We start from the raw sequence: 24,399 nt of genomic DNA, 5'->3' as shown, positions 1-24,399 counted from the left end.
GCTTGGCACAGTTGTACTGCACACACAGAAGTTCTAAAATCTACTGGCCAGTGTCAGGAAAAGGAGTCTTGCCTGCACCCTGGTTGGCATGGATTACTGTTGACAGAAAGTTTGTATCGATGGGCAGCCTCTGTTATTCAGAAACATTTTTTCTGCTTTTCCTTATAATGTTATACTTGGGGGGCATCTCTTCATGGGCTTGCTGGCCAGCGAAGCTGCTTGGTGATGAGTTTCTTCCACAGTAGCGTTGAATAACAGCCCTTCCCCATAGGCCTTATGGCAACAAGTGTCTATTTTTCTTCCTCACCAGACTGTGTTGGCTGGGGTGGTTCTGCCTCTGGCTGCTGGTTGCTTGGGGTTGGCTCCACTATGGGTTGGGTCCAGCTGTGCTCCATGAGTTTCCTCCTATCCCTTAGACCAGACACTACGTGAGGTTCTCCAGCCACCACTGGGTCATATTTCTCATGACTGATTGCCCCAAATCATTTGCGAGTGTGCATCACCCAAAGGTGTGGCTTCAGGTAAAGAATAATTTGTGGCATTTTTACAAACTACCACAAGAGGGAAAGCGGACAAGGACCAAGGCAGTTGTTAAAAGGTGAGATCACCAGTCATATTAGCTTTTAAGTAACAGTGCATTGCTAATGACATTTCCGTTGTCAGTGTTTTTTGTCTTATGTCTGACTAGTTTATTTTCCTTGTTCTCACTGTTTCTACTTTAAGTTTTAATTTTAATTTAATTTTATTTTTTTGATGTAAAGTTCGATGATTTATTAGTTGCGTATTACACCCAGTGCACCATGCAATACGTGCCCTCCTTACTACCCATCACCAGCCTATTCCATTCCCCCATCCCCCTCCCCTCTGAAGCCCTCAGTTTGTTTCCCAGAGTCCATAGCCTTGTTCTCACTATTTCTAAATTATGTTTTATTTAAGTTGTCAAGTTCACCTTGAATGTTTATTTCCCCTTTTTCTGTATATAATTCTGTAATTTGGAGCATCATACTTTCAGTGCCATTGTCTGGGGAATTTGAGTAAAATAGTAAATTATACTGTCTTCATCTACATGTGGATGTGTAGGCAGGGCTGGGAAGGTTCTTAGTTCTCTGGTGGAGGGGGCATCTGGAGGGATGGAGCAGTAGGAAGGATGGCGGGGGGGGGCAATTCCCTACTGGGGAAGAACTGAACTGAGCTTCTTATTCCTTTTGAGGGTTTCCACTGGGGCTCCTGAGTGGGATAAGGATCTTTCCCCCTCCTTTGGTGCTTCCTGGGTTCTGCTGAAGCAGGTTTTCATGAGGCTCTATTATGATTCTCTCAATTAAAAAGGAGTAGAAATGGTTTTGAAAAGGATTATATGTGGAAGGAAATGGAGGGATAATCCCATTGCTTTCATAGGTTTGTTTGTTGGTAGTGCTTATTGCTGTGTTGTGTTCAAGTGCCATTTAATAAGTCCAGTCTCATTAAGTGTATGAGTTTCATGAGTCATTGAGTTTTATGGCTTCACAGGTAGGTGAAGCTGGTTACTCCCACCTAGTGAGACAGCCTTTGTCAGGGCTAGGTAATTACAGAACAACTAACATGTATATAATGCCGAAAGCACTCTGACAAGCTGATTTTATCCCCACGGGAGTCCTATGCTGTAGGAACCATTGGTGGCCCCATTTCTGAGATTGAAATTGAGGCAGAGAGTGCTTAAAAAAAAACTTGTCCAAGGCCCTGTAGCTTCTAGACTTTACCCAGGCAGTCTGCTCTGGAGGTTTTTGCCCTCAACCTTTGCTATTGCCTTTCAGCTAAATAGGGAGAAATAACTGTCAACAAGAGGTTTTAGCTGGACAAAGGAGTGGGAGAGGGTAGCTTTTGGTGTGGTTTATAGATTATTTTCTAGATAAAATGCAAAAATAATAGGAACGGTTTATTGGCTCTTGGTTGGTGGTAAAGGAGAATGAGAAATTAAAGATTTCTTTAAAAATTCAGGAATGGGGGAGCCTGGGTGACTAACTCTACTAAGCATCTGCCTTGGATTCAGGTCATGATCTCAGGGTCCTGGGATCCAGCCCTGCATCAGGCTCCCTGCTCAGCGGGGAGCCTGCTTCTTTCTCTCCCTCTGCCTCTCCCCTGGCTTGTGTTTTTTCTCTCTCTCAAATAAATAAATTAAATATAAAACAACAAAAAAAAAGAAAAGAAAAGAAAAAAAAAAGTCAGGAATGACCCCTAGCTCTGTAAAGGTATCTGCTGTTTGTTTCTCTGTGGTTAGTTTGAATGTACTTCTCTGGGCTTTGTGATGATAGTAAGGCAGTGTGCTGGTGTGTCTGTGCCCAATGCTGAAAGTCACCACCCCAGAGGCAGTTTGAGGCCTGAGCTCTTTTGTTCAGCACTTGTCCCCCCTCTCTCTTCCTTACTACTCACCAGGACTGCTATGGGAGGGGACTGCAATGAGCTTCTTCATGGGGAAATTGGCAGTTTGACTTTCAGTGCCGCTCACTCCCATCATTTCTCACCTGTCTACTTATCTTCCTGCTCTTTTGCATTCCCAGGGTGATGATTATTTTTATATATTCCTGACCTGATTTCTGGTTTTGATTTATTCGCCCTTGTCTCTGAGGCCTTTGTGTGGTTCAGATTTGAGTTGGGAGGCCAGGTAGGAGTTCTGCCCACATCTCTGACTGATTGTGTTACCTTGGGCAGGACATGGGAGATCTAGAACCTGTGGTTTCTTTATCTTGATCGCACACCCCCCCCCCCCCATCTACCTCACAGGGTTATGGGTGAGGGTCAAAAAAAAGAAATTCCTGAATGTGCTTTTTAAAGTATAAATGTATAGCATTATTAATATTCCCAGCCTCCCCAAGTGGCTTTGTCTCCTCCCCACTTTGATGCCCTGCATAAGCTTTGGTCATGGTACCTTTTGCATTACTTGTTTACCTCTGTACCCTCAAAGGCCCTGTGTCTTACTGTCTTTGAATTTCCTAGCACTTGGCTCAAGGCACGTTGGAATGGGTACTGGCTCAGTAATGTTCAAATGAATGAGTAAAGAATGTCTGTCTAAGGGATGTTTCTGGTCATAGTTGTTTTTGTCATTGTTCATCGTTTTTTCTGAACGAAGGCTTCCTCCTTGTCTCTATGCTTCCTGAAGTTAGCCTTGTTAAAAATCAGCCCTTTCTTACTTTCTTGTGTTCCCTTTTGCAGGATGTTAAATTCCAGTGTCTGTGGCCTCCTTCTTCAAGAGCTAGGCTTACTTTTAAATATTCATCTGATGGCTTTTGATTTTAAACAATCAGATAAATCAGTTCTTCCAGCTATTGACTTAGAGATAGAAAATATTTAATATTTATTGTTTGTGTATTCATTTAACAAATACGCCTCGAGTACCTTTTGGGTACCAAGCTCTGTTCCTGGGGCTAGAAATAGAGCAGTGAACAAATTGGATGAGATTACTGGCCTTATGCAGCTTCCGGTCTAGTGGCGTGTCAGTCAGTGAAGAAGGAAATGAATACATAAGAGAATTTCAACGAATCTTAAGAGCTGTAGGAGGGAATCATGTGAAGAGGGCTTCTAGACCAGTGAGCAGTCGTCATATTTATAAATAAAACTGAATATGCTACAGATGTCATGCTCTTAGTTTCCCTTTGTATCAGGTTACCTGAAAGGTATCTAATGGTCTTGATGGTGAGTACTTGAAACTCTGTCCTATCCATGCCTCATCCACAAGAAAGATACAGAATGGCTGAGGAGGAAGGTGGCTGTTACCTGGCCTTTGGTTTCATGAGAGCACCTCAGTCTGTATGAGTGCTCCTCAACCTTGACTAGAACCCTCTTTGTTCAGGTAGCTCTTTTTGAGTATCTCTGATGGACCAAGGGGGACCCAGGAAAGATAAGGGAGGCATCGATCACCCAGTAACTTCGCTGTGCCATCTTGCTGTGTCAGTGCACCCACATCCTCAGTGCCAGGGAAACTGCTTGCTTATGGCATTGTGTGTCCATTGTATGGTGAGCAGTCAGGCATCCAGCCGTTGCAGAGCCTGTGAAGGAAGAAGCCAGGGCAATTGGAAAGCATGTGAAAAGTAACAAACAGGAGCACTTTTGGATTTCTTTGAAGAGGTTAATGTGTGATCGCAGTTCTGAAGGATGAGAGGGAATGAGCCATGTGGGGATCTGGGCCTGGGGACGGCATACAAGAGGTGCCCCAGATGGAGAATGCATTTGAGAAGTTTGGGGAATAGAAAGAAGCCGCAGTGGCCGGAGGGTAGGGTGTGAAGGACAGAGTGCTGTGAAATGAAGTTGGCATTGAATGGTGGAAACTACGCACAGCCTTGTAGGCTGTGGTCAGGAGTTTGGATTTTAAGTACTACTGGAGGCCACTGGGAGGTTTTGAATGAACGAATGCCCTGGTTTGATTTATAGTGTTCAGTCTTTCTGCTGACTGCATGGTGGAGGATGGCCTGTGGAAGGGAGGAGTGGAAGCAGGAGCCCAGGCAGAGGACATGTTGTAGCCTGGGTGAGGATTCATGGTGACGTATGCCGGGCAGAGCTGTGGAGGGCATGAAGTACCCAGGGCTGGAGCATGTTGGAGGTGGAACTGACACCCTGGAGATGGGCTGTGAAGGAGTGAGAAGAACCTGGGATGACGAGCAGCTGGGTGGGTGGCGGGGCCTGAGGGAAGAACAAAATTTGAAGGGAGAACAATACTTTACTTTGGACACATTTGATTTGAGGAGCCTTGTAGACCCTCACGTAGAGAAATGCAGCTGGCAGCAGGCTTTGAGAGTAAAGCTTGCAGGGTGAAATCTAGAGTCCTCAGCAGAGCGGTGAAATCTCTTTCTTGATCATATCCAGGATTTGAAAGTGAGTTAGGCCATTTCTTTCCTATAGGCATATGATCTAATTAATGGTTTACACGTTGTGGCCATTATCCTATCATTGTTATTAACATACATATATGTTACAGGCTGTTTCTCTTTTTCAACTCATTCTAGAAAATACTGAACTAGATAAATGCTGTGCTAAATGTAGGGGACATAATGACACATGGGATGGACCGGGGTTTTTGTAGGGTTGCTAGCATCTCTACCATAGAAGACAGATCATTCGTTCAGAATTAAGTCAATTCCATCTGGAGGGATTCCATCAGGAATTAAGTAAAGTGAGATATGTTTTTGACCTAGGGAGAACCAGCTGGTGGGGCAATGGCAGAGGCACTGACTTGGTCTCTGGGCAGGCTGGGGATGTTTCAGCTACCAGTGAATGTCAATAGGAGCTGGCCGGTGAAGTATGCGTCAGGGGAAGGAGTGAGTGGTGGGTGGGCCAGCAGTTTGTACTGGAGTGAAAGGGAACAGAATCCTTTCTTGGAAGCGCACATTCTGTGGAAGGCACTCAAGGATTCCTCGGTAAGCTTATGTAGCTCATAAGAATGATAATACTAGTTTCTTTGCTACCTGCCTTCATGCAGGTAAATTTGTTAGTTACTAAGAACTTCCACTGCTCTGTGCTTTTATTTTGGGGCAGAAAATACAATGTGAAACTGGCAGCTGGTACGACTTTATAAACACCTTATGTACATTATTTCAAAGACCCAGGTCAGGTGTTTTTTTTTTTTTGTTTGTTTTGTTTTGTTTTTGATTTTTGTTTTCTGTTTTTGTTTTTTTCCTGAATGAAATGCCCCATAGGGTTCTCAGAGGAAAACAACTTCTTATATTCACCAACATCAGTTTATAGAACTTAAATATAGTAATGGATGTGTTTACATATAGTCACAGTATTAGGACCCCAAAATTCAATTGAATCCACTTTATCATAAATTAAATAGCAGCACATTTGTTTCTTGAGTAATCCTTGCAGAATTTAAAGAAGCTGTACTTAATTTTCCCAAGATGATTTGTGTGTTGTTCCCAAGAGCTAACACCTTGGTCAGGACCCTGTTGTAAATGGCACAAACAACCTGTTTGCTAAGGAAAATGTACAAAGGTGTGTTGACAGTGGATAAGTACTCTGACCAGAGTTGTGAGGGGTAATTGGGCCCCTAATTGTGGCTCTCTTGCTGCTGGGCCCCAGCAGTTATGGCTGGGCTAAGCTCCCTGCACAACTTGCCTTTCTAGCCGCAGTCCCTGGTTGAGCACGCCTGGTGCAACAGGAAGAAACACTGCTCAGGGCAACTCTAGAACACATGGCGGGCCTCCCTGTGTCCAAACAGGAGTCGAACAGCTCACTGGAAGCTGGAGGGAAGGCTTTGACCAGTGGCCTGGGTGGGAGTGGGTGGGTGTGCTGGGGAGTCCTTGCTAATTCTCTTGAACTGGTCTCAGGTCAGCTGGGAGGGAGGAGAAGACCGCACCTATATAGGACTCCAGTAGCAACATTGTTTTTCAGATGTATAAACCCATCCCTCTTTATGGCCTATGTCAAAGCCACCTCCTCTGTGAACTTCTATTCCCCATCCCCAACAGGAAGGCATCTTGTTTCTCCCCAGTCCTGTACTAACCACTGGCCTTCTCTCTGGTCTTTGAGTGCTGTGCCCCCATAGCTCTGATGCCCTTGAATCAGTCTCCTGCAGGGGTCTGCCTGTGGGGGAGGGGCCTTATGCCAACTAAGATCTCTTCATGGAGAACAATTGGATGGGGATACTGTTTTCATAGTTCTGTTTTGTCTCATAGGGGGATAAATCTAGTTTTTACTTCCTTCATTTCTGAAAAAGTTTTTACTTCCTTCATTTGTTTGTGAATTCTGATAGTTGTATAAGATTATTGTCATAATGATAATTTTTTTCTTTTCAGATAATGTGGATGCAAGTGATCTTAAGCAATTTTTTGAGACCAACTATTCTCAGATATATTTCATCTTCTATGAAAATTTTATAACACTGGAAAATAGTTTGAAATTAAAAGGTAAGCATTTCTACAAAATTTTTTTATATACAAAGTTTGTTTAACTTTCAGAAAGTTTTAAAGGTTGTATGTGTCATGGGCCACAAGTTATATGCTTTTAAGCTTCCTTTCTTGCCAGACTCTTAGCAAAGCTGGGAGATCGCGATGGTTAGCATCTTTGTTTCCCTGGAACATTCTCTTATACAGCTGTTATTTGAATAACCGATGGCTACAGGGAAAATGGAAGGAGAAACCCACAGAAGGCGTGAGTTCCACAGGAATAATTTACTTAAAAAGAAAAAGTAATATGTGCGTACTATGAAAAAAATCAGACTCCACTAAAGGGTTTGTAATGGGGTGCCTGGGTGGCCCAGTCAGTTAAGCGTCTGCCTTCAGCTCAGGTCATGATCCCGGGGTCCTGGGATTGAGCTCCATGTTGGGTTCTCTGCTCAGCAGGGAGCCTGCTTCTCCCTCTCCCTTGCCTGCTGCTCCACCTGCTTGTGCACTCTCTCTCTCTGTCAAATACATAAATAAAATCTTTAAAAAATGTAAAGGGTTGGAAATGAAAATTGAACCGTATGTTTTTGCCCAGACCCTCAGTCCTGCTCTGCCTGCAACCACCATTAAAAGTTCATTGCATTTCTTTCTATATGTGTTATTCATGTATTATGTTTATATTTGCTTATAGTTATACCCTTATATACCTGTATAAAATATTCTTTGAAAAATCAAGCCAATAATGTCACACTGCACAATCTGCTCTGTATTTAGGTGACAGGATAGTGTAGCCTGGGGAACTAGACTGGGTTTGGATCCTGGCGCTATTCTTCCAGCTGTTGCTCCTTGGTCAAGTGACTTCACCTCTCTCTGACTCAGCTTTCTTCTGTCAGCCTCAAATAGGTTAACATGTATCCTGGGATTTCAGGACAGAGTATGGCACATAATATGTGCTCAGTAAATATTAGCTGCCATCATCACCTTCTTATTTGTTTTATGTAGTCTATTTTGGAAATCCTTACATGTTAGCACACTTATTTCTACCTCAGTTTTATTTATTAAAAAAAAATTCTTTTACTTGAGTATAGTTGACACACAGTATCACGTTAGTTTCCAATGTACAACGTAGTGATTTGCTCATCACAAGCGTAGCTGCCATCTGTCACCGTACAGCACTATTACAGTAGCACTGACTGTATTCAATATGCTGTGCCTTTCATCCCTGTGACGTGTTCATTCCGTAACTGGAAGCCTGTACCTCCCACTCCCCATCACCCATTTCACCCATCCCTCTACCCCCTTCCTTCTTATAACCATCAGTTCGTTCTCTGTTTTTATAGGTTTGATTCTGCTTTTTGTTTGCTTGCTTATTCACTTGTTTTGTTTTTTTTAGATTACACATGTGAGTGAAATCATATGGCACTTGTCTTTCTCTGCCTTATTTAGCTTAGCATAATACCCTCTAGGTATTTCATGCTGTTATAAATATCAAGATCTCGTACTTTTTTATGGTATGGAGTAATATACCCTTGTATGTATGTACCACTTCTTCTTCTATTGATGGACACTTGGGCTGCTTCCATATCTCAGCTATTTTAGTAATGCTGCCATGGGCATAGGGATGCGTATATGCTTTCAGAATGTTGAGTCTGGTTCATAAACTGCCACAACAGTAGTGGGAACTCTGGAGGGGAGCCAGGTTCAGGAGGTAGGAGGATGAGTGCAGCTTTGGGCAGTCTGAGTTGTGGTGCCCATGGGACACCCAGATGTGGGTTCTGACTGGGCAGTAAAAATGTAGGAATGGGAGCATGGGAGAAGAGAGGTGCAATCATGCTCTTGCCAAGAGATGTGTTCTTCATAGAGAGAGTGACAGTTAAGGATTTGGGGTAAGACATTCTTTTATTGGGCAGATAAAGAGGAAAAATAAAGAAGTAGTGTATGGAGCTGGGGAGGGGCTTCGATGCCAGGAAAGCATTTTGTCACAGAAACCCAGAGAAGAGAGAATTTCAAGGAATGAAATGTCGGCAACGTTTAAGAATGCAAAAGTTGTGGAGCAGCTGGATCAGGAAGTGGTAGTGCATCAAGGAGGTTGTCACTGAGCACTGAAAGAAAAATCTAGGTGAGTAGTGGGATCCTAAGCCAGACAGAGAGATGGAGTGAGTGGGGGTGAGACTGGAGGCTACACACAAGAATACCCTTTTAGAAAGTTTGATGGTGAAGACAGGGGAGTGTAACTCAAGGCGTAGCGTGGTCAGGGGAGGGTTTTACAGGCTGCATTTACCTGTTTGCAGGCTGACTAAAGGGAGATAACTGATGGTGCAAGATGGTGGGGGATGTGGGCTGATGTAGGGTCAGGTATACAGAAGAGGATGCAGAGAGGAATGTATGGGTGTCCTGACTGCTTCTGCAGAACCTAAGGCAGACGTCAGGCATGGAGGGGAAAGAACGTGGTGCAAGGCGCTATGGTGGTCTCGGACACAGACCAGGTGGCTCAGAGTCTTACAGAATGTTCCAGCTTCTAGACGGTCATCAAGTCAAATACGGGCACGTGCCCAAGGATGCCAACAAGGGGTTTTGTTTTTTGTTTTTCAATGAATTGCTCAGTTTTTTCCCCTGTGAGTTATAAATTGATGTAAATCTTGAGCTTAATTTTTTTCCAAATTGGTAGAAAATTCAAATATGAAACAATCTGACTTTTATCCTGTTTCCTAGTTTTGCTCCCTTTAACTTTTTTTCACAGGTGTGTGGAGGAAAAAAGTGTGATATTATGGGTAATCAAAATAGCAAAGAAAGATATTAGAATCCCTTGTTTAAAAAAAAGCCTTAAACCAAAAAACCCATTTTAAAGTCTCCTCCGTCCCTCCTTCTTTCCCCTTTTGCTCCCTTTGTCCTTTTAGAAAAAATGTAGTTGTTCAGAGTGTATCAGTTAGTTTGTGCTGCATAACAAATTGCATTACAAACCATCCCCAAACTAAGTGCCTTAATAAAACAACCAGTCATTTTGCTTACAATTTTCTGGGTTTATTGGGCAGTTATTCTGGTTTAGGCTTGCACATGCCTCTCACATCAGCTGGTGGTAGATGGCCTCGTTTATGTGTCTTGTGGTTGGCACGCTGTTGACCAGGGCACTCCATGCTTGCAGGCTATCTCGAGCTCCTTTCCATGTTGGCTATAGGGTTCCAAGCTTAGCTGGTGCATAAGATTTTTCAAACTTGTGCTTGCTTCACATTTATTAATGTCACATTGACCAGAACAAGTTACGTGCCTCTCTGATGCAAATAGAGAAATAGACATCTCTTGCTAGGAGAGGAAAAACTCCGCATTCTTGCAGTCTACTACAAAGAATCATAATGAAGAACTAATACAAATAGGATTGAGATTTTAAAGTTTCTTGCTTTTAATACAATGTGTGTTTTGATTGGAGTACCAGGAAGAAAATATACCAAAACAACAGAAAGAAGGAAAATGTTTTCTGTGAATCATGAAATCATCTTGTGATAATGTCAGCCTTCCGTTATTTAGGCCAAAACCCGAGTTTATTGGCTCTACCTTCAAAATACATCCAGAGTCATTGGCCTCTTCTCACTGCCTGTGCTGGTATTGCTGGTGCTCCCATTATCCTCACGCAGATTAGTGCAGTTAGCCTCAGAAATGGTCTTCCCCTTTCCACACTTGTGACCTACTCCCCCCCCCCCCAATCCCTGCCAGAGTCTCTTCAGAAGAGCAGCTGGAGTGATGCTTTAAAAATATGACTCTGCACCCTCAAATAGCCTCCCGGTTGTGGAAGTCATTACAATGGCCTCAGGCCCCACCTACCTGCCAGCCTTTACCCTACCCGCTTTCTAACCTCACCTGCAGCAATTCTCCCCCTTCGCTGTAGACTCAAGGGCCTTCTCGCTATTTCCTGACCTTGCTCAACCATAAGGACTTTGCACTGTCCAATCCCTCTGCCCAGAACAAATTTCTCCCAAATGTCCATATGGCTTATTTCTTTACCCCCAATTGTCCATGTGTTTTTCTTCCTTACCTCTTTCAGATCTTTGCTCAGATGTCATCTTATCAGCAAGGTGTACTTCCCCGGTCAGAATTGAATACTGCCTGCTTGGGCATTCTCCATTAGCCTTTCCTCTTGGTTTTCTCATTTACTGAAGCCTCCTACTGCCAGAATATAAGCTTCCTCAGGGCATGGTTTTTTGTGTTTTGTATCACGCCTGTATCCTCAGGGCCTGGAAGAATCTCTGACACAGAGACACTCTTTAGTATTTGTTTAATGAACGAATGCCATCTTACCTTACTTCCTAGAGCTGTGGGGATTCCGTTAGATCAGGGGTCCACAACTTAGAGCTGGCTGCTTGTTTTGACAAAGAAGTTGTTGGACACAGCCATACCAGTGCATTTATGTGTTACCCATGGCTGCTTTTGCACCATCATGGCAGCGTTCAATGATTACAAGAGGGGCCTAAAACATACACTCCCTGGCCCTTTGCAGAAAAGGTTATCACTTCCCAAGTTAAATGCTTAATGGCAAGCTCTTAGCGCAGGGCCCCCGGCAGAGAGACTGGACAGTAAATGTAACTGGATGCTGTAGGTTTTGTATTTTCTCTTATTGTCACTATCAAAAGGACAGTGCACGTGACCTGAAGACATGCGTGGCTTTTCATAGTTATGACTGCTCTGTGCCTCTTCACATCAAAAAAGCTAGAACTCTTTCTTTGCATCTGCTGTGCATTCCTTCATAATTTGAACTCATAAGTAATTGAGAAACAAATAAATTGCCTTCCATGGTTTGACAGTGACTTGGAAAACGTGGAGCTGTGGTTAAACAGCTAGCGGAGAGTGGCTCTGCTAGGTGTGGACTCAGGTGCTGTGGCTTGGGTGTTTATCTACATTCCTGACAGGGGTTCCACGCAACCTCCTGGTAGTTTTTGAATAAATGAGTGTGTGTTCAAGCTTTAATGTTTTCAAGATAACATAATTTTTAATATCTTAAAATGTACACATTGTCATGATAACTAATTTTTTTTTGTACATTCTAGGGAATAATAAGTCACAAAGGGAGGAGCTGGACTCCATCCTCTTTCTTTTTGAAGTAAGTTTTTGTTAAATTCATTTAGCTTTTAAGATTCTTGTTGAAAATGTGGTACTTTAGCTCTTTAGTTTTACTTTTAGACATAAAAAATGATGGACATGTATTTTCCTTCCTTCCACTTTTACAAACAATGCTGCAAAGAATATTCTTGTGATTTTTAATTTTTTTGCAAACATGGGAGAATTTTTCCCGTAGGGTTACCTCATGTGAAGTTATTAGATGCAAATGTATCCACATTTAAAATACTGATATTGCCGAATTTTTTTTGAAAAGGTCGTATAAATTTCTACGGAAACTTTTATGGAAGTTGCGTGTAAATTTCCCTAAGCAACACTGGCGATGATTTTTGTGTGTGTGTATATATGCAAACTGACATGTTGAAAACCCACTGTTTTTAATATGTTGTTCCTGACTACTAGTGAGATTGCAATCTTCGTATGTGTCTGTGTGTCCATGTGTGATCACATATTCTTTTCCAAGTTGGAACAGTACGTTTGGGTGTGGTTCTTGGTCTATTAAGCTTACAGTCTCTCTTGTCCACATGTATTAGACAAGCGGCCAGATTACTGATACCTTGAGAGCTACACTAGAACTAAATTGTAGGTTCTGAAAGTTAATTGTTGGTTATCTAGAAATTATTCATGGTTTGAAGAGACATGTGCTTAGGCTGGTGTGCGATCAACTTTATGATGATAAAAGGAAGGCCTAATGTATATTTGTTGCAGAGCTGGCTGGAGGGAGAGGCCAGGGGAGAAAGCTCTCCAGGGGCTTTTTGGGTTTGTGGAATAAAACAGATCTGAAGACCTCCTGCCCAGTACTTGGCTCCCGGCTGGCACTCAGTGACTGTGGTTCCCCTTTCTGTCCTTAAAGGGCTGTACTCCTTCCCCAGAGTAAGAGACATTGATTCACTGTTTATGTTCTGGTGGTTATTGTTTTTCCTGTGGTAACCCTCCTGTGAATGAAGTTTGTACAGAGGAGCTGTCTTTAACAGGAGCTTTAATTAAGCCTGTCACTTAAATATGTATCCATCATTTGTTTGAACTGTCCCATTAATTTAAATTGTCTGGTTTATGTAGCAGTTGATCCATTTACTAAAGAATCTATAACATATATGTAAGTTTTGAGGCATAGTTCTAAAGCCCCTTCTCTTGACACCGTCCCCCCTCCCTCATTTTAAGAACCAGAAGCTATTTGGGTGCTTCTCCTTGATCCTGTTCTTTTTCTCCTCTGAAGGCAGCCACTCCTCTGCATTATGCCGTTACCCTTCTTTTTTAAAAATGGTTTTTACCACAAGTATTCGTATCACTAAACAATGCATTGTGCAGTTTTGTTTGGTTTTGAGTATAATAAAAATGGTCTCACGTGGTGCATAATCATCTGTGGCTTGCTGTTTACATTCAACGGTATTTCTGAGATTTATCCCTGTTTGTGAATTTAGCTCAAGTTCATTCATTCCATTCCCACTGCTGGATTAAGTGAGTATGTATGATTTATTTAATTCCAACATATTGTCTGCAGATTTTTTGTTTGTGTGTTTTCTTGGTGGACAGTCAGATTGTCTGTGAATAATGACAAGCTTGCCAGTTAGTTTGTTTTCTTGTCTTACACTGCTGGCCCGGCCCTCCAGTACATGGGTAAATAGACACAACAAGGACGGTCATCCTGCTTCTGATTTAAAGAGTTCTGTTAATGTTTTATCATTCAGGGCTTCCCCTGCCTCCTGATGTTTTGTTTATGAAGTTTTCTGTAAATTTTCAGTAGATACACTTTATCAGAGTAAGTTTGCTTCTATTTCTAGTTTGGTAAGATTTATAAAAAGTCCTAGATAGGTTTTGAAGTTTCCAAATGTATACTTTTTTCTGCGTCAACTGAGATAACCATGTGATGATTCTTCCTCAATATAAAATGGTGAGTTGTAGTTCTGAATTTTAGAGGCTAATATATATTGCATTTTCGGACCTATGTTCACAATTGAGATTGGCCTAAATTTCCCTTCCTCACATTGTTTCTGAATGATCTTGTTATATAAAGTTTGTAGAACCTGGTGTCAAGCATTTCTTTTTCTATTTTATAAAATAGTTTGGATAAGATTGGAATGATCTGTTCCTAGAATGTTTTTTAGTATTTCCTGTAAAAACCTTCTGAAACTGGTGCTTTTTTGTTTTGTTTTTAATTGGAAGATTTAAACCACTTGTTCAATTTCTTTAATCATTTTAGGATTATTTCAGGATTATTCAGGTTTTCTTTTTTCTTGTTTCAGGTTTGGTAAATTATGTATTTTTCTAAGAATTTGAGGAATTCTAAGAATTTTTGATCCCCAGTGTTTTAAAATTTTTTGGCATGACCCTTCTTTTGACGGTCATAATTCTTTCAGTTTTTTCTGCTCTGGTTTAATTTCATTGTCTTCCGTTGTGATGTATGTTAGGCACCATATTCGCAGTAGTGGCCATAAAAGTTACTGTGTCCCCCTTTACAGATAGGGTTTTACTAGCTTCTCATATCACTGCAGCAGCTTTTAAACTCTGTTCCCCATCTCATTGTTCCTTTCAGTGCCTTTTCTCTCTGGCTTCTCTTAAAATCTTTTTCTTAGTCTTTGGTGATCTGTAGTTTCACCACAAAATGTCTAGTTGAAGGTTTCTTGTCTTTCTTGGTATCTATGCGTTTCCTGTATTTCTGGGTTCAGAACATTTATCAATTCTGTATAATGCTCAGCTGCTGTCTTCTCAAATGTCGACTCTTTTCTGTCCTTCTGGTGTCCTTCCCAGGATTCTTATTGAAACCTCGATCTGTTCTCCATGTCTCTCAAGCTGGCTTTCGTGCTGTTTCCCTGCCTTCTTGTGTTGCATTCTGGGGATGTCTTCGGTTCTTCCATGCAGTGCATGGACTCCTTCATTTGGAGCTCATCTGCTGCTCAACCATTCTGTTGGGTTTTACATCTCAGTGATTTTTGTTTCGTGTTTTAACTTCCTTAAGTTCAGTGTTCATATTTGTTCTGTTGCTTTTGCTAGACCCTTGGTCCTTCATTTTTAGACGTCTTTTGTGTTCTTAAACATTTAAAATGTAATAGTTCATATTCTGTATCTGATTATTCCAGTATCTAAAGTCTTTGGTTTGCCTAAATCTGTTCTCTCTCACAATGGCTTCTTTTCTTGCATGCTTTGTGATGGGATTTTGAGATCAGATTTAGTTGAACCTAGATTTAATCTGTTTCAGTCCTGTGTTTTTCTGGAGGGCTTGTGTTTCTTTTGCCAGGGGGCTGGGAGTGTTGTTGGTTGGGACCACTTTGGCTCCATTTGAGGGTCCTGGTTTATTGAGGGACTCTCAGGTGTAGTTCATCAAATTTACCATGTGGTGGGAACTGGGGTCTGAAGGGCACAGACATCTACAGATCCGGCAGTGAAATTGACATTAGTTCTCTGGCATCCTGAATTGTTTCTCTTGAGCTTGTTGCTTATAGTAGATCAGGTTTTGGCTTACTTTGTTTCTGCCACCTTCCTTCTTCTTCCTTCCTTTCCTGCCATTTTTTAAGCCCTTTGTTAGTTTCCCAATGTCCTCTAAAGCCCAGAAATGTTTTGGGAGAATGACATTTGCTGTCACTAATTGCAAGTGTCGTCCTGCAGCAGGAAAGCCCGTTAGGGACTGTAGTCCTGTATACTTCCCACAGAGGAGGTTTTAATACCCCCTCCTCGCATCCAGAAATTCTAGATTAGGGAGGGTGTTATTACAGATACATTACCATGTACAGAGGATTAGTTGCCTTTATAATAGAACAAATATATATTATTCAAAGCTTCATAAAACTTTCATTTTGCCTAGTAAATATGAATGAATAATGAACCAGCATTACTTTTGTTTACGCTTATGTTCTCTTTCTGTGTCTGGCTTTAGAAGGTAGGTTGTAATTTGTATGGTTCATTCTGAAAATTAAGTAACTTCGTTGCTACTTTCTACAAGTTAGTGCCATATAAAGAGATGGTTTATGAGGATTCAGAGGTAAATACTTATCAAGGTGTAAATAATTGGGGAAGGCTTTCTTTACAAGAGGTAGAATTATTAAGACATGTTGAATAACAGAAGGGATCTCATGTGAAGGTAGCTTATAAATAAAACATGGATTGGAAGAAAGCAGAGAGATGAGAGAGTTTGGAAGGCTCGGAAGGAAAGTGTGTAGGGAGACCTGCTGCCTGTCTCTGTAAGTCAGGGATGATCTGGAAGGGAACCTTTGCAAAGGGAGGCAGTAGTGTTTAGATGTCGTGAGCTACCAGAGACCTTACAGTGCTCTGATGAAGCACGTGGTGTGCAATTAAGGCTGCCAGCTCAGCTGAAGTTGCGGTTTCAGGCAGCGAGCAGGCCTTTCTGTCGGTCTCTGTAGCCAGCCAAGCACTTGTACTCCTTGCAGTTGAGCTCCAGACACCTTTGCCTGCAGCTTCAAATCTGTGCATCACTTGGAGTTTCTGTGGTTGCTGCTTCATGGGGATGTTTGTCACTTTTCTTTTCTTTCTTCTTCTTCTTTTTTTTTTTTTTTTTACGGAGGTTCACTTGTTAATTTTACACTTCTTTTAAAAATATATTTCATCTATCATTGCCATGTGTTTCAAATGGCAGTGGGGGATGACGGGACCCCATAAAATGAATTTACATTGCCATCTTACCACAATATAAGTGTTGTACATGGCCATCCTGTGTCATCCTTTCCTTCTGAAGTGGATTCTGTCTTCCCAATTTTCATCAATGGAAGACTGGGGTCTTTGTTTTATAGGTGACATGTCCAAGATTGCACAGCTATCAAATGGTAGAGATTTAACCTCTGGTCTGATTGTAGATCCCATTTTCTTAACTCAGTGCCATACCGCCTACCATGTAGGAGTCTCAGTACTCTCCTGCTTTTGAAGCTGTATTGCATAGGCCACATCTACCAATATGTATCTATTTTTGTATAGTTCATTAATTTATTACACACATTTATTGGATGCCAGGTGCGTGTTTCAGGCACATTTCTAGGTGCTGGAGATATGGCGGTGGGCAAGTCAGACAGAAGCCCCTGCCCTCATTGAGCATACATTACAGTTCATACTAGCGGAAGTGTCCACTGGTAACAATGAACTTATGCCAGAGCTCCAGTAATGACCTTCTGAGTCACAGAAAATTCTGAATGGCCCTTTGTAGAAGTGATACTTTTGGTGGCAGCCCTTGAGGTCGGTACCTGCGCAGAAAAAGGAGGGCTGGTGTAGACACGTAAGGCACCTGGTGAATGGGCTTCAAGGTCAAATGACTGAGAACTTTCTATATTTGGTAGTTGAGAGGTGGTTTTAATGGCACATGGGATTTGTTTTAATCAGGTGTGGTAAGATAGGCACACAGACATGAAAATGATTGCCATGAAGGAAGCAATGTTTACTGTACTGCACAGGAGTACAATAGAAACAGGAGGCATGGCCTGCCAGCAGGGCTATGAAGAGGGAACCAGAGAGCACACAGAGAGTAGGCAAAGAGGGGGGAGCTGAGGGTGGGAGTCTTCATTGTGGTTTTTGAGGGAAGGAATGGGCAAGGCAAGGTAAGCAAGCTAAAGCAGGTTTAGGATTGGATAGTTGGAATAATTTTAGCAGGCTCTGGGCTGTAGAGGGGTCCCTAGTGGTCTAGTTCCCAGTCCTCAGGTGATTTGAGCAGGAGGAGAGTGTCCCAAGTTTGAGAGCCCATAAAAGGAGGTGGTTGTGGGAATGGATTTTGGATTGGTTGGTTTGCCTATCAAAAGCATGTGTGTACAACTTGGCTAACCCTGGGAGGGGCGGTCCCTGTGAGGTCAGCAAGGTCCCAGATGTCAGAGCATCAAGAATACAGAAAATGAGAGCATATAGTTCATTCGGAGATATTGTTTCAAGATGTCTGCCATGTCATATGCCTTTGGTACAGAAATGCATTCGTTTGGAGTTTTCCGTTCAAGGTTAAGAAAATTCTAGAATTTGATAGCAAGGCATTTCCTTTCCTCCACCCCCTCACCCATTTAAAATATACATTGACAGGAGAGGTTTAATTTCAAGGCTTACACGTGTTCTGACCTCTGAATGCTACTCATTTATCTGTTTTCAAAGATCACGGAGTTAGGCATCACAGATATACAGGACATTTGACTTCTAGACTGCTTAGTTTTAGATATATCCAAATTACCCCACCAGATTCAAGAAGCCATTTTTTCCTTCCTAGAGACCTGCACAGGTTCTTTATAACTTGCTATAGTGTGACCTGAACCGGGCTAACACTGAACCCCTGCAGGGTCCCCGCCTGTTTTTCTTGTACATGTTGTTGGGGGTGTTGTTCTGTGGAAGTGCTCTCTCACACACATTCTGCTTTGCTTACTGCCCCTTTACCTCTTTTTGCATAGTTTTACTTCTGCCTCCTGGCTTATGCAATTCTCTTTTTGGGGACTGCCCTTTGCTCTCCTTGTCCTCTGGCTCCTACTTTCTGGCTCTGTTCAGACCCACTGATTTCTTATGGCAACTCCAGCTAGAGGTGCCCATTTTTTTTCTGTGAACTTTTATAATAAACTCCTGTGTTACCATTTCATTCTAGCTGGATGTTCTTAGTTTCCCCTGAAGGTGGCTTTGCCTTAGCTTCCTGATGAGACTGTAAAGAGTCTCAGGCAGCAACCATTAAGTGTAATCCATTGTAGCCCCCACCCCGGCTCCTGCTCCCACAGTGACTTGCACCTGTTTATGTTTATTGTTGGATTAAAGCCTCTTAAATTCTCATCTTATCTCCCCTGGGGTTATTTGTTATTTTTATGTTAAAAACATTTTCCTTCCTCACCTAAAACTCTCTGGACAAAAGAAATAGGAAGAAGGTAGCTTTAGATCAGGCATTGATGCTGCTGAGCTGTGTGGCCTTGAGGTGGGTCCTGGCCCTTTCTTTACATTGGCTTCCATGTGTATAACGGGAAGGACTGGGCCTGGATAGCCCTGAGGTCTCTTACAGCGCTCCCAACCTAGGACACTACAAATCAGGAAGTTCACAGGCAAGTCTTTTAGCATGAAATTTAATTGCATGCTTCCATTTAGTTTTGAATATTAAATCAACTTGACTCTGAGTAGCCTTTGCAGATCTAAACATGGCAGTTGCTTTTTCTGTAGGGCAGCTCTGTTCAGTAGAACTCTCTGCAATGATGGGAATGTTCTGTCCTAGTGGTATCCAGTTCGGTAACCACTAGCTATGTGGGCTGCTCAGTGTTTGAAATGTGGCTATTGTGACTGACTGAAGTTTTAATTTTAAGTAATCTCATTTGATTTAAATTTTAAAATTAAATAGCTTCATGTGCCTAGTGGCTACTGATTGGACAGAGAAGCTCAATAGTCTATCAACAGAGCCTTGTTACTTTATTTCTCTTTGTTAAACACTTGGTTAAATCCTTAGCACATTTGTGTCCTCGTAGAGCAGGGGACTTAAGGTTTAGGGTTTTACTGAAATGGTTTCCCTTGGCTTCTCAGGCTTTGTTACCAAAGTGCCATTGGCTGGGGGGAAGCATGGTTCCAAAGTGGCCTTATGCAAACATGAAATTGAAAAGCCACACACAAATTCATTCTACTTTTCTCATGCTTGTTTTAGGATGAAAATGATACTTTAAATAATGGCCAAATTAAGGAGTACTTCATCTCCCCATCACAGCTCCCATCTTCCCTGCACTCGCTCCCCTCACCCCAAGATAAAGAAAATTCTTACATGTCATTTCAGGAAGATGTATGCTGTTTCTTCTTCTCCCTTGCTTCGGTGGGGGAGATAGAGTTTGGAGAGGTGTGGGTACTAGGAGCAAACTGCAGTAGGTGAGCTACCCAGAGAGTGCCAATGATCTGTGGGGAGCTTCAGGGGCACAGGGAGGATGGGGAGTAGACTTTGGTCACTAGTGTTTGTTTTTCCTTTACTATTGAAGGTGAAGTTTGGTTGTTTGAAATTTACTCTAGGCCTACCTACCATCTCCCTTCCTTCTCCGTGGTGTGGAGGTGATGCTGGATTGGAGGCAGGACTCATGCATATGGAGTCTTGGTGTGTCTAGTTAGTTTGGGAGTCAGAGATGACCAGCCGTGAATCCGGGACTGTGGTGGAAGCTGTCTTACTTTAATGGAATTCAACACTGGTTCTCTTGTTCTTTATTGCTCCAAGTGAGTTTATAAAGATAGTGGGTTTAGCCTCTGATTCTTTTCCTCAAAATAGGGGGAAAAGGATTTTTACTAGCTTTTCTGATAATAACACAAGTGGACCCAGTGCAGTGCCCAGAGTTGTGCACAAGAAGGTGAAATGAATGGCTGGTTTTCACTCTCTGTACAGTTGCTTTGTATTTGCAATCAGTAATTTGAGTTTTGATATTTTTGCCAATATAGATGGAAATTATTTCTAACTTTTCACACTTAATAGCATTATCCTACCTCAGGTATTAATAACAGAGAAGAATTTCCTGAAGAAAAACTAGAATTATGAATATACTAGGATTACAAATAATTCTGAGATGTTTGTTTCCATTTCTCCGCCCCATTCTCCCCCCACCTCCTTTTTCTTCCCCCACCTTCTTTCTTCTTCCTTTGGTGGAACTGCACATCTTTGATAACTCTTTGCAGATGAACACGAATCCGAAACTCCTGCACAGGTTCAGTGGAAAAGCTTGGGCTGAATCATAGACAGACCAGCACATTCAGGGCGGGTATCCAGCAGGATTAAGTCACAGTCCTTCTGCTTTCTTTATATAACAGCTAAGGCCTTTTCTTATGAGCAAATACCACATAGCAAGACAGCAGAATTGTAGTTTTGCAATTAACTGGCTTCCACAGCCCCTGCTTTCTTTTGCTTTATTTGTCATGACTTATTTCAGACAGTCCAGTGTGCAAACATACTTGCACACTACTCCCTCCTTCTCATGCTGAGTGAAGGACTTCCTTCCACAAACCTCTCATGTTGTTGTTGCTTTTTATTCTTTTTTCCACAAGGACCACTTTACTCTTATTGAGTGGAGGAGGGACAAGAACAAATAAAATGAACAAGAAAAACAGATTCTTTTTAAATCCTTGAAATTTAAGTTCTTATTGAGGATTTCAAATATTTGGATGCTTCCATGGATTTTGTTTTTCCCTTAAAAGAATGATGCCAACTTTGAATGCAGCTCCTGGGTCATTGCAATAATTCTAAATGGCTGATTGCAATTGGAAAAAATCCAACAAACAATAAAACAAACCTAGTGTTAGTTCTCGTTCCCTGGAGAAAATTTTAAAAATAACTGAGCCAGTAGAGACACCCATCTCCAATCTCCAAAGCTATCCTGAATTCCAGTTGGTGAGCAAAATCATTGCCACTGGTTGTCCTGAGCAAAATGTTCGGTCACTTTTTCGTGACATCAGGGGTATATTTTAATATGTTATATGTATTTTAAATGATAATAGAAGTATGTATGTAATTGTTTTGGCTTCATAGCATTAGTCATACTTGTTTTTATTAATGTTGAGGCTTGGATGGGAGCAACTCCAGATGATAGCAGTATTGTTATGATATAGTGTGACCTGCTGCATGATATTCCTTGAGGCCCCTGTGCAGGGATCACAGTAGAGGCCCGGACGGCCAGTCGTGCCCTTTCTCATTTGTCTCATATATTCCCAGTGGTGGTGAGTTAGCTCAGAAATCATGTCTCCATTCTGTGCTCAGTAACAGATACTGGGGGAATAATAAAAAATAGGCCCTTGCCTTTCATTTCTATAGCCTGTGGTTATACTGGTGTCTGCTTTGAATCATGAAATGTTTATGATTTCTGCAACTGGGAAGATGGAAACAAAATAAGAACATCCAATCCTTTCTGGGGATTCTTTGAATGCATTGCTTGTGGTTAAAATTTGATTATCTTATTACAGGATGTTAATAATTTGACTTAAACTACAAGTGTCTAAGTTGAAAGGAACCATTTTCAATGGTAATTTTTAACTTCTAAATTTAATATTTAAGACTACAGTTTTCTTTATGCCTTGAAACTTATAGGTGAGAAACTTGGGATTGATCCAACAGGATATAGTGAATTACTCAATTCACTTTGCAGGGAGGGAAACTGGAGACATGTTTGGGGAAGTCTGAAATTACATTCTGGTGATTATCTGTTGCACCCAGATGCCCTGAGCTTCCTGGCATGTGGCCCCTCTCATGTAGTGTGCTGCTTGACTCATTGGTAACTGACACCCTCAGAACAGGTCCCCTGGAAGGCAGCACTAGCAAATGTTTCCAAAGACCCTTTCAGGGCAGATGGTAGAAACGACATCAGCGCTAAATATATGGAAAATTCACAATAGCATGTTGTATTTATTGTTAGAAGAGCAGAAGATAGGTAAAGAGCTTTTTCTCTCCCTTTAAGTTGATTTGGATTAGTGCGTTAACACTATTTGGATGCGTTGGTTTCTTTTTTATAAATTCAGGAGAGAGTTGTACAAACATGCTCTACATTTTTTTTTCTTTTTTTTTAATGTTTTTTTTGTTATATTATGTTAGTCACCATACAGTACATCCCTGGTTTCTGATGTAAAGTTCGATGATTCATTAGTTGCCTATAACACCCACTGCACCATGCAATACATGCCCTCCTTACTACCCATCACCAGTCTTTCCCCCCTCCCCTCTGAAGCCCTCAGTTTGTTTCTCATAGTCCATAGTCTCTCATGCTTCATTCCCCCTTCTGATTACCCCCCTTTCTTTATCCCTTTCTTCCCCTACTGATCTTCCTAGTTCTTATGTTGCATAGATGAGAGAAATCATATGATAATGTTCTTTTAAGCTAAACTCCCTATTTTTTCCCTTGTCAGCACTTCCTTTACCTTGCACCCTATGTCATTTGGCTAGTTTCAGGGAGAGTTGCACCCCATGCTCCCTGCTTCTGGACATAACAAGTTTAGTTGGCCATTGTTTTGGTAGATTACCTCACATGAGTTAGGATGTAATCTTGTCCTCATTCTCCATCATCCTACCTTTCTAAGCAGAATTGAAATCAAGTATGAATCGACTGCGATATGTTGCAATCATCTGGTAATAATTTGGGAAAAAAATGTTTCCCATACAAATTAAATGAAGATCAGCAGTTTTAAAGTACACTATAGCATCTTGTATAAACTCCAGCTTACATTTCACATTATTTCTGGTCATGCAGTAGGTTCTGAAGAAAAAAGAACTATGGATAATCAGTTAAAAGAATGACAGATTCCCTGATGTGCTGATCAGTAGTAATACCTAATTTTGATTTCAAGTGTTAGCTATAATGGATTACCATATAGATGCAGCTGAGCACTGAGCATTCAACAGAGCCATGTGTTTTTCGGAAAAGTAATATTTATTCACAATGTGTGGCTTTCTTGAAAAATTTTTTTTATTTTACTCTCCAGTGAAACTACAAACAAGATGTCAGTAGCTTTATGTGGCATTCCCAGTAGTGTAGCTTAGAATATCGGCTGCAGTAGAAATGGCACGATGTATTTGCCTCAGCAAAGGTAGGCTTCCTCTGGGACTTTCTGAGGGACAGGCTTAGCAGTTAGACACAGATGGCCATATGGGGCTTTATTTTTATTGCCTTCAGAGACTTTAACGCATAAAAATGGTCCTTGCAATATTTGGGTACACAAAGAAGCATGAGCGTGGGTGACGTTTCAACCTTTGAGTTGTTGTATAAGATTCTGTCCATTTGGGAATGTTTTTAGTAGCTTGGACGTGGTGTTTCATGTTCAGACCTTATTGAGCTTATTTTTGAGTGTCTTTAAAGTCCATCCATTTTATAAATAAGAAAACTTTTATCTTGAAGTGGTGATGATGATAGGCCTGACCTCAGGACAAGTTGCAGACTACTAGTGGCAACTGACAGTGTGCAGGTGTGTAGATACACGTCATCTTGCTATGTTCTTTAGTTTTCTTTATATTGAAAATACATTTTTCTCTATTGCACATTAAGAAAATAAACCCAAATCAAGGAGACGGAGAAGTATTTTGGAAAGCTGAGAAGCATAATTCAGTGCCGAATTGGTTTCCTGACTGAAGTAAAGGTCTGAATAACAGTGGGCATGCCAAGCATTCATCTAGTCCAATATAAAATCTATCCTGAATGTGACTATTTAAGGTGCCTCCATAGAAATACAATCATTACAGTATTTGTCCTCTTGTGACTGGCTTATTTCATTTAGTATAATTTCCTCAAAGTTCATCTCTCTTGTAGCATGTGTCAGGATTTCCTCCCTTTTAAGGCTAAATAATATTTTATTGTATGTACTCCTATCCATTTTAAGCTTTGGCTTATGGCCCACAGTAAGTAATGTATTTTAGGGGCACCTGGGTGGCTCAGTCAGTCGAGTGTCCAACACTTGGTTTCAGCTCAGGTCATGATCTCAGGGTCATGAGATTGAGCCCTGTTATCAGGCTTCATGCTCAGTGGGGGGTCTGTTTGAGATTCTCTCTCTCTGCCCTCCA

The 24,399-nt window shown here is 41.6% G+C and overlaps 1 protein-coding gene across 3 annotated transcripts in view; it reads left to right on the top strand.

The window, feature by feature from the left end:
• RALGAPA2 (Ral GTPase activating protein catalytic subunit alpha 2) overlaps positions 1 to 24,399 on the top strand; it is a 312,880-nt gene that overhangs the window by 25,713 nt on the left and 262,768 nt on the right. For all 3 annotated transcript variants that reach the window (XM_087853775.1, XM_087853774.1, XM_045809914.2), the window contains exons 2-3: positions 6,765 to 6,875; positions 11,888 to 11,940. In XM_087853775.1, the coding sequence (XP_087709901.1) occupies positions 6,765 to 6,875; positions 11,888 to 11,940 (164 nt within the window). The remainder of the gene's footprint in view (positions 1 to 6,764; positions 6,876 to 11,887; positions 11,941 to 24,399) is intronic.

The sequence above is a fragment of the Ursus americanus genome, chromosome 22 (genome assembly GCF_024610735.1).
Source record: "Ursus americanus isolate L20-20 chromosome 22, mUrsAme1.1.p, whole genome shotgun sequence".
Classification (NCBI taxonomy): Eukaryota; Metazoa; Chordata; class Mammalia; order Carnivora; family Ursidae; genus Ursus; species Ursus americanus.
This window is presented reverse-complemented; position numbering and strand designations above follow the sequence as displayed.